Source organism: Ipomoea nil, unplaced genomic scaffold, assembly GCF_001879475.1.
Source record: "Ipomoea nil cultivar Tokyo-kokei standard unplaced genomic scaffold, Asagao_1.1 scaffold1834, whole genome shotgun sequence".
NCBI lineage: Eukaryota > Viridiplantae > Streptophyta > Magnoliopsida > Solanales > Convolvulaceae > Ipomoea > Ipomoea nil.
The window spans coordinates 1,669,850-1,683,247 of NW_017618262.1; the positions used below are offsets into that span (position 1 = coordinate 1,669,850).

At 28.3% G+C, this 13,398-nt stretch overlaps 2 protein-coding genes across 2 annotated transcripts; both read right to left on the bottom strand.

Moving 5' to 3' along the window:
- Window positions 1-994: 994 nt before the first annotated feature.
- Window positions 995-1,783, bottom strand: LOC109192930 (B3 domain-containing protein Os01g0234100-like). Its single transcript, XM_019343643.1, has 2 exons — window positions 1,219-1,783; window positions 995-1,182 (listed from the first exon to the last, which is right to left on the bottom strand). The coding sequence occupies exons 1-2, from the start codon at window positions 1,760-1,762 to the stop codon at window positions 1,151-1,153; spliced, it is 576 nt and encodes a 191-aa protein (XP_019199188.1). The 5' UTR covers window positions 1,763-1,783; the 3' UTR covers window positions 995-1,150.
- A 1,254-nt stretch (window positions 1,784-3,037) lies between these two features.
- Window positions 3,038-7,380, bottom strand: LOC109193168 (ubiquitin-conjugating enzyme E2 variant 1D-like). Its single transcript, XM_019344016.1, has 4 exons — window positions 7,223-7,380; window positions 4,954-5,093; window positions 3,529-3,654; window positions 3,038-3,417 (listed from the first exon to the last, which is right to left on the bottom strand). The coding sequence occupies exons 1-4, from the start codon at window positions 7,254-7,256 to the stop codon at window positions 3,277-3,279; spliced, it is 441 nt and encodes a 146-aa protein (XP_019199561.1). The 5' UTR covers window positions 7,257-7,380; the 3' UTR covers window positions 3,038-3,276.
- Window positions 7,381-13,398: the final 6,018 nt, after the last annotated feature.

A 13,398-nucleotide genomic window follows, 5' to 3' on the forward strand; every position in this document is an offset into this window, starting at 1 on the left:
CGTGCAGTGCATGCACCCAGCTGGGCGCAACAGTCTTTCATGCGTAAGACCGAACCTGCTTCTTTCTCTCATTTTTCAATAGACTCACAAAAATATTAAACGCTTTAACTTGCAGGAGTAAAAGTCACAAAAAAATAAAAATAAAAAAATAAAACCCACTTCCTTATTTGTTAAAAAATCAACTCCAAATTATTTTGACTGAAAAAATTTATTAAAAAACTATTAATATTGTTGCTCTTAACTATAACTAATCACTTTCAAAAAAAAAACTATAATTAATTAATTGCGTAGGTTATGATGTTTGTTGGCAGGTGACTGAGTCAAAGAAGTATTACTCCGTATAATATTGTTGCTTAGTTATTACTACACTCCATGCATAATAGTCAGTACGTACTGCATTTCCTGTTAATTCAAGTCATTATCACTTATCACTTCATTATTTCTAGGTTGGTCCCACCTTGAACTCCCATCATTTTTTTTAATAAATTCAATTATTTTGTTGATCAATTTGATTGATTTTGTGGTCAACCTTGTGCTACTCCTTAGAGTTTAATTTAGACCAAGTTCATCCACTGACTTTTCTTCAAAGCTGGGCTGTATGATGCCATTTTGTGTCAGCATCTATCCCATATATATATTTCTCAATTTTCTGGATCTCATTAACTTCGTTTTAGACTCAAAAGGTGTCAACATCCTATTCAAATCATACAATTTCATACTGTTGACTCAAAGTAATTGTTTAAAATTTGTGGCAAAAACAAACAAAATCCCAACTAACACTACTACTCAAAAAGGGATAGAAGTCATACAACCCAGTGGGAAAATTCAAGTTAAAATAGGAATTCACAATCCCACAAGGATTAAAGAAAAGGAAGTTATGATTTAGCCTAACCCATATATGGTGTTCAATAACAGGTCGCAAGACTTGTCATTGATGATAAACAATTAACTGACAAAAGCATATGTTATAATCGACTTATATCCATTACCCAAAAAAACACAATGAACAATTATTTCAAACACATTATATAAAATATTTCAAACCCAATGTTTCAAAAATTCATCTTGCTAGAAGTAAAGCTCTATAAATGTTTACAAGCAGTTTTAACAATTTAAAGCCCTCAAAAGCAGCACTATAGAAGAATGCTTTTCACCAATCAGCACTGGCAACATTTTTGAAGACCTCCTCTACCATCTCCCAACCGTTGCTTGCCTGGATCTCCTCAGCTGTGGCTTTATCTTTCTCCTTTCTGGCAACAGTTTCAGCCGCCTCGCGAAGCCTAATCAGCTCGCTTATCCTGGCCCTCAAGAACCCCACTTCCATGCCAAAATACCCCATCCCTCTCAGAATTCTGTCCCATTCTTCCAAAACATCACGCCCCGTTGCGAGCGTGGCACCTTTGATCCCATCCGCGATTTTCACGGTTTCTATTATCGACCCGGCGATTAGAGTGTAGTTCAACCCGGGCTCTTCAAGCTCATGAAGATAGGCGTTGCGACTGCGGCATAGCTCATAGTACTTGAGCCTGGTGTCTTCGGAGATCTTAGAATCTATGTCTAAGTTGTTGACAACGACGTTGAAATCCTCGAAGCTTTTCACTTGTGAGAATTCAACCACATTCTCTATATATCTGCCACCGTTCAGACACGGATCTGCAGCATCTTCAATTCCCAGAATATTTTCCTCAATTGCATCCCCTTCCACCAATAAACCCTCTGGAATATAATAACAGAAAAAGTTATGCATGCATGGTTCAGTCATAATGAATATTATGTTGGATTTTCCCGTATAACATATGTTATAAGTCTTAACAAGTTATTGGATTGATAGATGAATAACTAGAAGTTGGTAGTCAATCAGTGCTTAATATAAATTAAAGTCTATATATATACAATATAAGAGTAAAATGGCTTCGCGGGGGAGACGCATGTAAAATGGCTTCACGGTCAGCTTTTTAGTAACCTTTTTCTGGGATTGATGACCTCCTCGAATTGAATTGGTTCTTGTGATTTTGATGGACCAGGATAATTTAGCTTTGAATTATTTTAAAAACATGGACATAAATTTATTAATAAGTTCTTTCTTATAAAATATTAGGTTGTGGGTCAAGTCAAGATTTTTATTATTTGGTCTAGCACAATCTACTGCATATTTTAATCGAGTTATTTATAAATGCAATAACATTAAACTAAAAAAATAAAGAAAAAATACAAATATTTTGGAATCTTTTGGGATATGGACCCGACCACACCAAACCAAGAGTTCCATTGTTTAGTATAGCCCGATTAGACTCATATTTTAACCAAATTCGATTCAAATATTCATCATTATAGATGGCGGGTTAATTCACCCATTTGGTCCCACTCAGATGGAGAGAAAGGATTGGGTGTAAGATTGGAATTCGAAAAATATTTTCTGAGTAAAAATTTAGAAAGATATTTTTTAACAAAATGAATCATTTTTCTTTTGATTAGAATGTTTATTTTCCGTTGATAGTCAAATATTAAAAAAATCATAAAATAATTTTCGAGAGTTATTTTTCAAGTTGTATCAGTCGTATGGCGTTTCCCCACCGTCCCATATCTTTGTCTCACTTCTTTTAGATTCATTACCTTCGTTTATCATGACCAATGGCTTCTAAGGGCCCACGTGTCAGCACACTCGTCTAAGTTTACACTCGTGGTTCCCATGTTTATCACAACAAAAATCCTTTTTATATTTACAATTAGCCGAAGATTTTAAATATTTGTATTTAGTTGTTAAAAGGTCACAATCATGGCCGCCTTATAGTCTTACGTTGAACACGTGGCAAAACAAGTAAGCATGGAAGAATGGCAAGTCTACTCGTGGCTTAGTACACAACACAACATGTTTGACTGCACTGTTCAAAGGTTGACTCCTGGTCAACCTTTGACTGCTACTTTTACACTCTTACCTCTTTTGTCATCTCAAAATGTCCAAGAAAAGAAGAAAGATAAACTAACAGATACAAGAATGCAGAATATGAGAAAGTAATATATATCAAGCACAACAACATACTTGTAATGGCAATCTCTCCTTTAACACTGAATCCATTAATCCAAAGGGGAATTAGAACAACACAGAACAAGCATGATGCATATGGAAAGAAAGATATTGCAAGGTTTGCGGGGTATGTATATTGGTGTAGTAACATTCATTACGACATAAATTTGCAACTATTTATGGACATTTCAGAAATACAGTCAGCATATCCAGCAATATCTGATAATAGGTCCTCCTTGCAGCTTAGGGTATCAGAAAAAGGTACCTTCTGGGGGTTGAGCGAGCTTTCGGTTGTAAGATGCAGCCATTTCTTTTCGCAGCTGAGTCAGGATGTCTTCCATCGTGTACTCCCGCTGCCAATTTGACAGCATACTGAACTTCTTTGGTTCAACCTGTCATGACGGGTGACCATTAAATCTTGCAAGTGAATCGTATTCCTAATTTATTACGAGAGAAATGACCGAAATTAGAACACATGAACAAGAAAGAAATGTTTTTGTTACCACTCCAGTCTCGGGGTTGACACAGGTCATGTGGATGCACGAATGGAAACGAACACTCGGAGGCTTATCTGGATAATCTTTGTCACAAAACAGCTTCAATTGATAAATACGGCCCTCATGTACAGTCTGTAAAAGAATATTAAGATACACATAATAAATATCTAGCAACATAGCATACCAGAAATCAAGGTCTGAGCTCCTAAAGTATTCATAAAAGGCAAATACAGAGCATGAAATAAGCACTATATTTATTTCCTTAGAGAGATGAATGGTATCAAGTTTTATCGAATAGAATTGGAAAGTAAGAGTTAACACAAACATTTCTCTTGACCAATGGAAATATAAAATAAAGACTTCTTATTTAATACACAATATATCTTAGGTTCAAACATTGGAATCACAATGTAACTAGAATCAAATACATGGTAATCATAATGGGTTTAAGTAGAAGAGATTTCTTTGTTTAGTAGTAAATAAGAATTGGAATCTAAATAAATAATTAAAATTAAAAACAATTAAATAAAAACATAAAAATATATAGTACATATATATACACATACATATACATATTAAAATTCCATATTTAATGCAAGGACAATGACCTATTTATTTATTTTTTATTTTTTTCTTCCTCATTTTTTATTCCATTGTTCAAAAGTAGGATAGGAAAAGGGTAATGGGTTTTATAATTACTAAAGGATTTGAATCCAATAGTAGGATAGCAAAAGTAGGCAAACAAAGATGGTAATGGGTATCAAATCCAATAGTAGGATACGAAAGTCCCCAACCAAACACCACCTTAATGTTTTTCAGACTTAAGGTGTCAGAGAACATAAATCTATTCGGCAAAACTCTATCAAGAGTAAAGACGCCATGCAGATTGCTGAGTCTAGAAGACAAGTAGACAACCCAATCCTACAAATAACTAGAATCAAGATACTGGTTAAGAACCCATGCCATGCATTCCTAGATACTATTTTTTAAGTTTTATTTTAAGTTGTTTTGGACTCGATAGCCCACTGGCAATAATGCACATTCCAAATAAAAATCCAACAAGTAAATAAGTAATGTACAAAATTTCTTATGGTTGGTCTTATGAGAGCCCGTCTCTCATGAGATGTGTAACACTTTTTAGCGAAAATGTAATACTTTTTTATGAGTCAACAAGTATACTCATCGTGGAACAAGTAATCCTTTTCGGTAAAAATGCAATACTTGCTAACTCATACAAAAGTATTACGGAGTATATTTTTGCTAAAAAGCACCACATATTTGAGATTCATTTCACATGAGACGGTCTTACACAAGTTTTTGTGAATTTTTTTATATATTCTTGAAACCTATCATATAAAACCTAAAAATTTGAAAGAGTTAAAAACTAAATGTTAATATTGATTTAAATAAAGTAATAAACAAACAACTTACATTGTGCGGACCAATTATGGTACCCGTCCAAGAACGCATGTAAAGATCATCAGCATCATCCATTCCATAGCTAACAGACCCGTCTCCAATACCTTTCTCTCCACGTTCAAGCTCCTCGAGCAACCTAAAATTCCTAGGAACTGCAAATACACAACAGATCATGGTGCATGAATAGTTCAAGAGAATCTTAGGGCACGCTGAAAAGTCAAGCTCCAGACAAGGCTTTTCTTCCTACATAGAGAAACAATTAGAAATGGAAAAATATACACAGCCACATCTGTTTCATGCCTCATAGAAGTTCTAAATGCAATGATAAGCTCATATAGTTGCAGAAACACCAAAAGTTGAATGCTACTGAAAAGAAGAAGAAGAGGAAGAAGAAGCATAATTGATAATCCAGGTTGGCATCCAATGCAGAGAAAGTTTAGGTTCAAATCCAACTTGCATCAACAACTGTGTTATCTAGATACTAATACAGCCCAGCATATTAACCGTACAAGGCTCTGAAGACCAAATCAGACAACCCTATGAACAAGCTAAGTCATATCAGTTGTGTAGATGGAGAAGACTGTACCAGAAATAGTTTGGCAGAACTAACTAGTTTAGATAGCCATGGAATATTGATTTGAAGAAGAAAAAGGCTCACATCCTACTCTAATCACTTGAATAGATGACTTACATTGTTTGATGAAGAAAGATTCTATGAGGAATTGAGCAGCAGAACTAACTAATTTAGATAGCAGTAGAATGTCATATACTCATATTGAAGAAAAAAAGGTCCACATCATACTTCCTATGAGCTGAATAGATGACTTAGCTTAACCAATGATCATTGTAGTAAACATATTAACTAATGCCGACTTAAAACGAGCCACAAATTGAAATCTATCAACATAAATAAGTATCCTTGTACTCTTTTAGGCAACAATTCATTATGTAATCAATAAATGAAGGAATCTAATTTCACAATCATCTGTTCTGTAATTACACTTTTCTGGCAAGGAATTTAATCCCTCATCTTCTATACCTATTTTAACTTCCAAACTTTAGTTTAAAGCCTCTCTGGCCTTTTCACCATACACCAAAGTCTCTACCCAAATGTTACTCTATACAATCCATCCTCTCCGGTTAATCACACAATTATTCCTGAATTAAATACCATCTTAAATAATTTCTCTCTCCAACTCAACATACAAACCCCTAGCAGCCATGCAACTTCTCAACTCAAACTCTGTTGTATAATCTAAACTCTGTTCAATCAACCAAAACATATTACTTTCCCTGTTACAAAGTTAAAAGTTAACTCATATATATAACTAATCAACACAAATAAGAGATGATTCATTTAATAGTAGAAGAATGCTTCTCTAGAGAACACTCGGGAATCACTAGAGGAGCAGGCAGTGATAATAAATCCCATTTATTTGCACAACAGGGACAAGTACAACACATGGAAAATTTTTGGTAGCTTAGGTCGCCATTAAGCATGCAGCTTATTTGCTTTCTCTTGCAACACCCAACCAGTATTCCAGAATTCTCTGGAAACTCCCTTATCTAGTTACATCCATCCACACCATAATGAATTGATGAAATTAGATCTAACCATCAACATCCCACCCCCCTCCTCAACACACACACAACAAAGGCTTTACATAGTGTACTTAACAAAACAAAAGTGACCATAAATTTTGCCTCATCAGCCATCATAATACATTGTTTCAAGAAAAATACAGTATTTTTAAAAATTTTAAATAATAAACAAACAAGTTATTAAAAAATTCAAAGTTTCAACATAAAACGATCTAAACAATATTGGGTGTGGCCTTGTCCACACAACCAATAAATTCAGGATTGGAATCCAGAGTACCAGACACCACACCAATCTTCCACCAAGACAAGAAAACATGCATATCAGATTATGACATATCCAACAAGTTCCTACTGCATAACCATTAATCAGTAAAGAAGTGAACCAAACAATGAACACAGAAATCAATTTAAAAAAAAAAAAAGGAACCCAAAGTAAAGTAGAATGAATCACACAAAACCCTAAGTCCCCAAGGCTATGCTGCGGTTTCAAAACAAGAGCATATCAAGAAATAACGGCAGCAAGACAGTCACTAGAATGAGTTTCAAGTACCCAATTGGTAATTCACATGAAAGATCCATAGATATATGATTAAGACTGAACAGTGTAATCAAACACCTAATATACTCCAAAAACATTTGAAAAAAAAAATATATAAAAAGAATTGATGTTATGATTTACCGACTACGCTAGATCCTCCGGCACCGAGCGTCATTTCCGGTTAGAGAGATTAAAGCCGTAAAGATCAGACCTTAATGTTTCCGAGAAACCGCAGCAGCAAGGAGACCCACTCGACGGGACCGACAATGATCTCTATATATAGTCCTTAAATAGAGGAGGAAAATATAAATATAAACAATATATAGAGGATTTTATAAATATTTTTTAAAATATACTTAAATATTGTAATTTTTAAAATATATTCCATATTACTCTATTTAGAATAAAATTTATGACTAAAATTATACGGAGTAATTTTTATGAAAAATTAGTATTTTCACTCATGCGTTGCATAAAATTAATTTGTTATAATATTTAAAGAATATTTAAATTGATATATAATTATATAAATTATAACAACGAGCCAACGAATATTATATAGTGTCGTGATGAAATTAGTTTGATAGATTATATTTTCTGATATTATCCTTGCTTGATTTCGATGTATAAAATTTATACAATTAAAATTTATAAACTTAGTTAACAAATATGTCTAACATTTTTCGTCCGAACGACATAAATAATGTAAATGTCCAATGATTTGTTCAACATTTTCATGAATATATTATTAATACTATTGAACACCATGAACTGTTCAATGATTACTGTATTGAACACCATGAACTGTTATTATAAATGCATAACATTAACTCCACAAATTAAGCTAAAAATATATATCAAATGATACACTTCAAACTTAATTATTATTATATCGTATGTGTGTGTGTGTGTGTGTGTATATGTGTGTGTGTGTGTGTGTGTGTGTGTGTGTGTGTGTGTATATATATATATATATATATATATATATATATATATATATATATATATATAAAGTGGCTCAACAAATTTTAAAAAGGCAAAATTTATCGAATTAATAGATTTGAAGTGGTTTATAATGAGTATAGAAACAAAATTAATAATTTACTTCTATTCTGCACTATGTTTTTAATTTGCGAATTAAGAACATCCCCTTACGAATTTAATTAATTGAATTAAAATCCTTTCAAAAGGTTGAATTAATTGAGGTCTGGTATTGGCATTTTTGCTATGTATAATTTAACAATTTAATCAAATTTAATTTATATAATTTATTTAATATTTTAAAAATATAATTTTAACAATATAGTTCCGATTTGTAAATATTAGGCGGAATTCGTTGAATCAATAAATAAATGAGACAATTGAATAACAAATATTTATACAAATCTATATTAATAGTCAAATTAATAATAACTTTTATTAAGTATTAATTAGTTAATTATGCTCTGTGATATAATACGAAGAACTGGAGGTGCCTAATTGTACATGTCTATATTAATTGAATAAAAAATATTTTCAATATTGCAAAATATAGACTAATTAATTATGAAATAATATAATGATAATATTACACGGAATTGTTTGAACCAATTCATAAATGAGTCAATTGAATAAAAAAAATTTAAATATGAAAAATATAGACTAATTATTAAATAAAATATTATTATGGTAATATTACACGGAATTGGTTTAACAAAATCAAAAATGAGTCAATTGAGTAAAAAAATATTTTAAATATGACAGAATATAGACTAATTAATTATGAAAATATTATTATGGTAATATTACACGGAATCGAAATTGGTTGAACCAATTCAGAACTGAGTCAATTGAATAAATTATGGAAATATTGTTAACGTGTAAATTTTTTAAATTAGGGAATAATTAACGTGTATTACTTATATGGTATTATGTAATATATATATATATATATATATATATATATATATATATATATATATATATATATATATATATATATATATATATATAACCAGAAATTAATTAACATTACACGAAATATTATGAATATAAACTAATTAATGAAATAGATGTAATATAGACTAATTAATTATGAAAATATTATTATGATAATATTACACGGAATTGGTTTAACAAAATAAAAAATGAGTCAATTGAATAAAAAAATATTTTAAATATGAGAGAATATAGACTAATTAATTATGAAAATATTATTATGGTAATATTACACGGAATCAAAATTAGTTGAACCAATTCATAACTGAGTCAATTGAATAAATTATGGAAATATTGTTAACGTGTAAATTTTTTAAATTAGGGAATAATTAACGTATATTCCTTATATGAGATTATGTAATATATATATATATATATATATATATATATATATATATATATATATATATATATATATCCAAAAATTAATTAACATTACACGAAATATTATGAATATAGACTAATTAATGAATTAGGTGTAATATAGACTAATTAATTATGAAAATATTATTATGGTAATATTACACGGAATTGGTTTAACAAAATCAAAAAAAGAGTCAATTGAATAAAAAAATATTTTAAATATGACAGAATATACACTAATTAATTATGAAAATATTATTATGGTAATATTATACGGAATCGAAATTGGTTGAACCAATTCATAACTGAGTCAATTGAATAAATTATGAAAATATAGTTAACGTGTTAATTTTTTAAATTAGTGAATAATTAACGTGTATTCCTTATATGGTATTATGTAATATATATATATATATATATATATATATATATATATATATATATATATATATATATATATATATATATATATAACCAAAAATTAATTAACATTACACGAAATATTATGAATATAGAATAATTAATGAATTAGGTGTACTATAGACTAATTAATTATGAAAATATTATTATGATAATATTACACGAATTGGTTTAAAAATTTTAAAAACGAGTCAATTGAATAAAAAAATATTTTAAATATGACAGAATATAGACTAATTAATTATGAAAATATTATTATGGTAATATTATACGGAATCGAAAATGGTTGAACCAATTCAAAACTGAGTCAATTGAATAAATTATAAAAATATTGTTAACGTGTAAATTTTTTAAATCAGGGAATAATTAACGTGTATACCTTATATGGTATGATGTAATATATATATATATATATATATATATATATATATATATATATATATATATATATAAACCAAAAATTAATTAACATTACACGACATATTATGAATATAGACTAATTAATGAATTAGGTGTAATATATACGAATTAATTATGAAAATATTATTATGGTAATATTACACGTAATTGGTTTAACAAAATCAAAAATGAGTCAATTGAATAAAAAAATATTTTAATTATGACAGAATATAGATTAATTAATTATGAAAATATTATTATGGTAATATTACACGGAATCGAAATTGGTTGAACCAATTCATAATTGAGTCAATTGAATAAATTATGAAAATATTATTAACGTGTAAATTTTTTAAATTAGGAAATAATTAACGTGTATACCTTATATGGTATGATGTAATATATATATATATATATATATATATATATATATATATATATATATATATATATATATATATATATATATATATATATATATATATATATATATATATAAACACCAAAAATTAATTAACATTACACGAAATATTATGAATATAGACTAATTAATGAATTAGGTGTAATATATAAAAATTAATTATGAAAATATTATTATGGTAATATTACACGTAATTGGTTTAACAAAATAAAAAATGAGTCAATTGAATAAAAAAATAGTTTAATTATGACAGAATATAGACTAATTAATTATGAAAATATTGTTATGGTAATATTACACGGAATCAAAATTGGTTAAACCAATTCATAACTGAGTCAATTGAATAAATTATGAAAATATTGTTAACGTGTAAATTTTTTAAATTAGGAAATAATTAACGTGTATATCTTATATGGTATTATGAAATTTATATTTATATATATATATATATATATATATATATATATATATATATATATATATATATATGTATGTATGTATGTATGTATATATAACCAAAAATTAATTAATATTACACAAAATATTATGAATATAAACTAATTAATGAATTAGGTGTAATATATACTAATTAATTATGAAAATATTATTATGGTAATATTACACGTAATTGGTTTAACAAAATCAAAAATGAGTCAATTGAATAAAAAATTATTTTAATTATGACAGAATATAGACTAATTAATTATGAAAATATTTTTATAGTAATATTACACGGAATCGAAATTGGTTGAACCAATTCATAACTTAGTCAATTGAATAAATTAAGGAAATATTGTTAAAGTGTAAATTTTTTAAATTATGAATTAATTAACGTGTATACCTTATATGGTATGATGTAATATATATATATATATATATATATATATATATATATATATATATATATATATATATATATATATATATATATATATATATATATATTACCAAAAATTAATTAACATTACACGAAATATTATGAATATAGACTAATTAATGAATTAGGTGTAATATATACTAATTAATTATGAAAATATTATTATGGTAATATTACACGTAGTTAGTTTAACAAAATCAAAAATGAGTCAATTGAATAAAAAAATATTTTAATTATGACAGAATATAGACTAATTATTTATGAAAATATTATTATGGTAATATTACACGGAATCGAAATTGGTTGAACCAATTCATAACTGAGTCAATTGAATAAATTATGGAAATATTGTTAACGTGTAAATTTTTTAAATTAGGGAATAATTAACATGTATACCTTATATGGTATTATGTAATATATATATATATATATATATATATATATATATATATATATATATATATATATATATATATATATATTATCAAAAATTAATTAACATTACACGAAATATTATGAATATTGGCTAATTAATAAATTAGGTGTAATATATACTAATTAATTATGAAAATATTATTATGGTAATATTTCATGAAATTGGTTTAACAAAATCAAAAATGAGTCAATTGAATAAAAAATATTTTAAATATGACAAAATATAGACTAATTAATTATGAAAATATTATTATGGTAATATTACACGGAATCAAAATTGGTTGAACCAATTCATAACTGAGTCAATTGAATAAATTTTGGAAATATTGTTAACGTGTAAATTTTTTAAATTAGGGAATAATTAACGTGTATTCCTTATATGGTATTATGTAATATATATATATATATATATATATATATATATATATATATATATATATATATATATATATATATATATATATAGGGAAGGGATCAAGTGCATTTGTGGCTTCCCGTCCGGTTGTGCGGTGTATTAATGTGCGTGAAGTTATACTTAATGTGCGTGAGTATTGTGCTTAATGTGCCTGAGATTTGTACTTGAGTATTGTGCTTAATGTGCCTGAGATTTGTACTTAATATGCGTGAGATTTATGCTTAATATGCGTGAGTAGTTCAGAATTACCAGCTCAGAATGTAGCAGAACAGAAAACTCACGCTCAAACTTCTTGTTACTTCTTCCTTCAATTTGGCCATGGATTCTGGATTATCAGCTACCTTCAGTGCAGTTGAATGTTTATATAGATGACGTACGCACAACAAAATTTGCACACCAGCTAAGTGTGGGTTTCTGTTGTATTATTCCCATAATTCTTAACCTCCATAGCCCGCGTCCGCATCATCATCATCAGGGAGGGGGCAATGGCTACTGGGATGGGGAAGAAGCTGACATCCATATTTTCTGCTGCATTTTACACATTCACGCACATTAAGTACAAATCTCAGGCACATTAAGCACAACACTCACGCACATTGAGTACAAATCTCACGCACATTAATCAACCGCACGGGAACCTGTCACTGCATCTAATATTCTAATTGACTGAAAATAAAAATAAAAAAATGGCTAAAAATAAATCGGATATTACTAATTGACTGAAAATATAAAAGGATCACTAATTGACTGATATTCTACCATTATATATTTTCACCCGAGTCACCCATCCTGATGGACTAAAGATGTTAGCTATAGACGAAAATGGACAATATTGTGTTGCTACTACCAATGTTGTCTGCAAAGAGGTTTCAATAACGTGTAAATAAAATCGGTGATATTATGTTTTTTTTAAATGGCAAAATTGCTATATTTCTAGACAAAAAAATATATTTTCCATACAAATGAATTAGGATACCAATTCATTCTTATAAGTTATATAACTGAGTTGC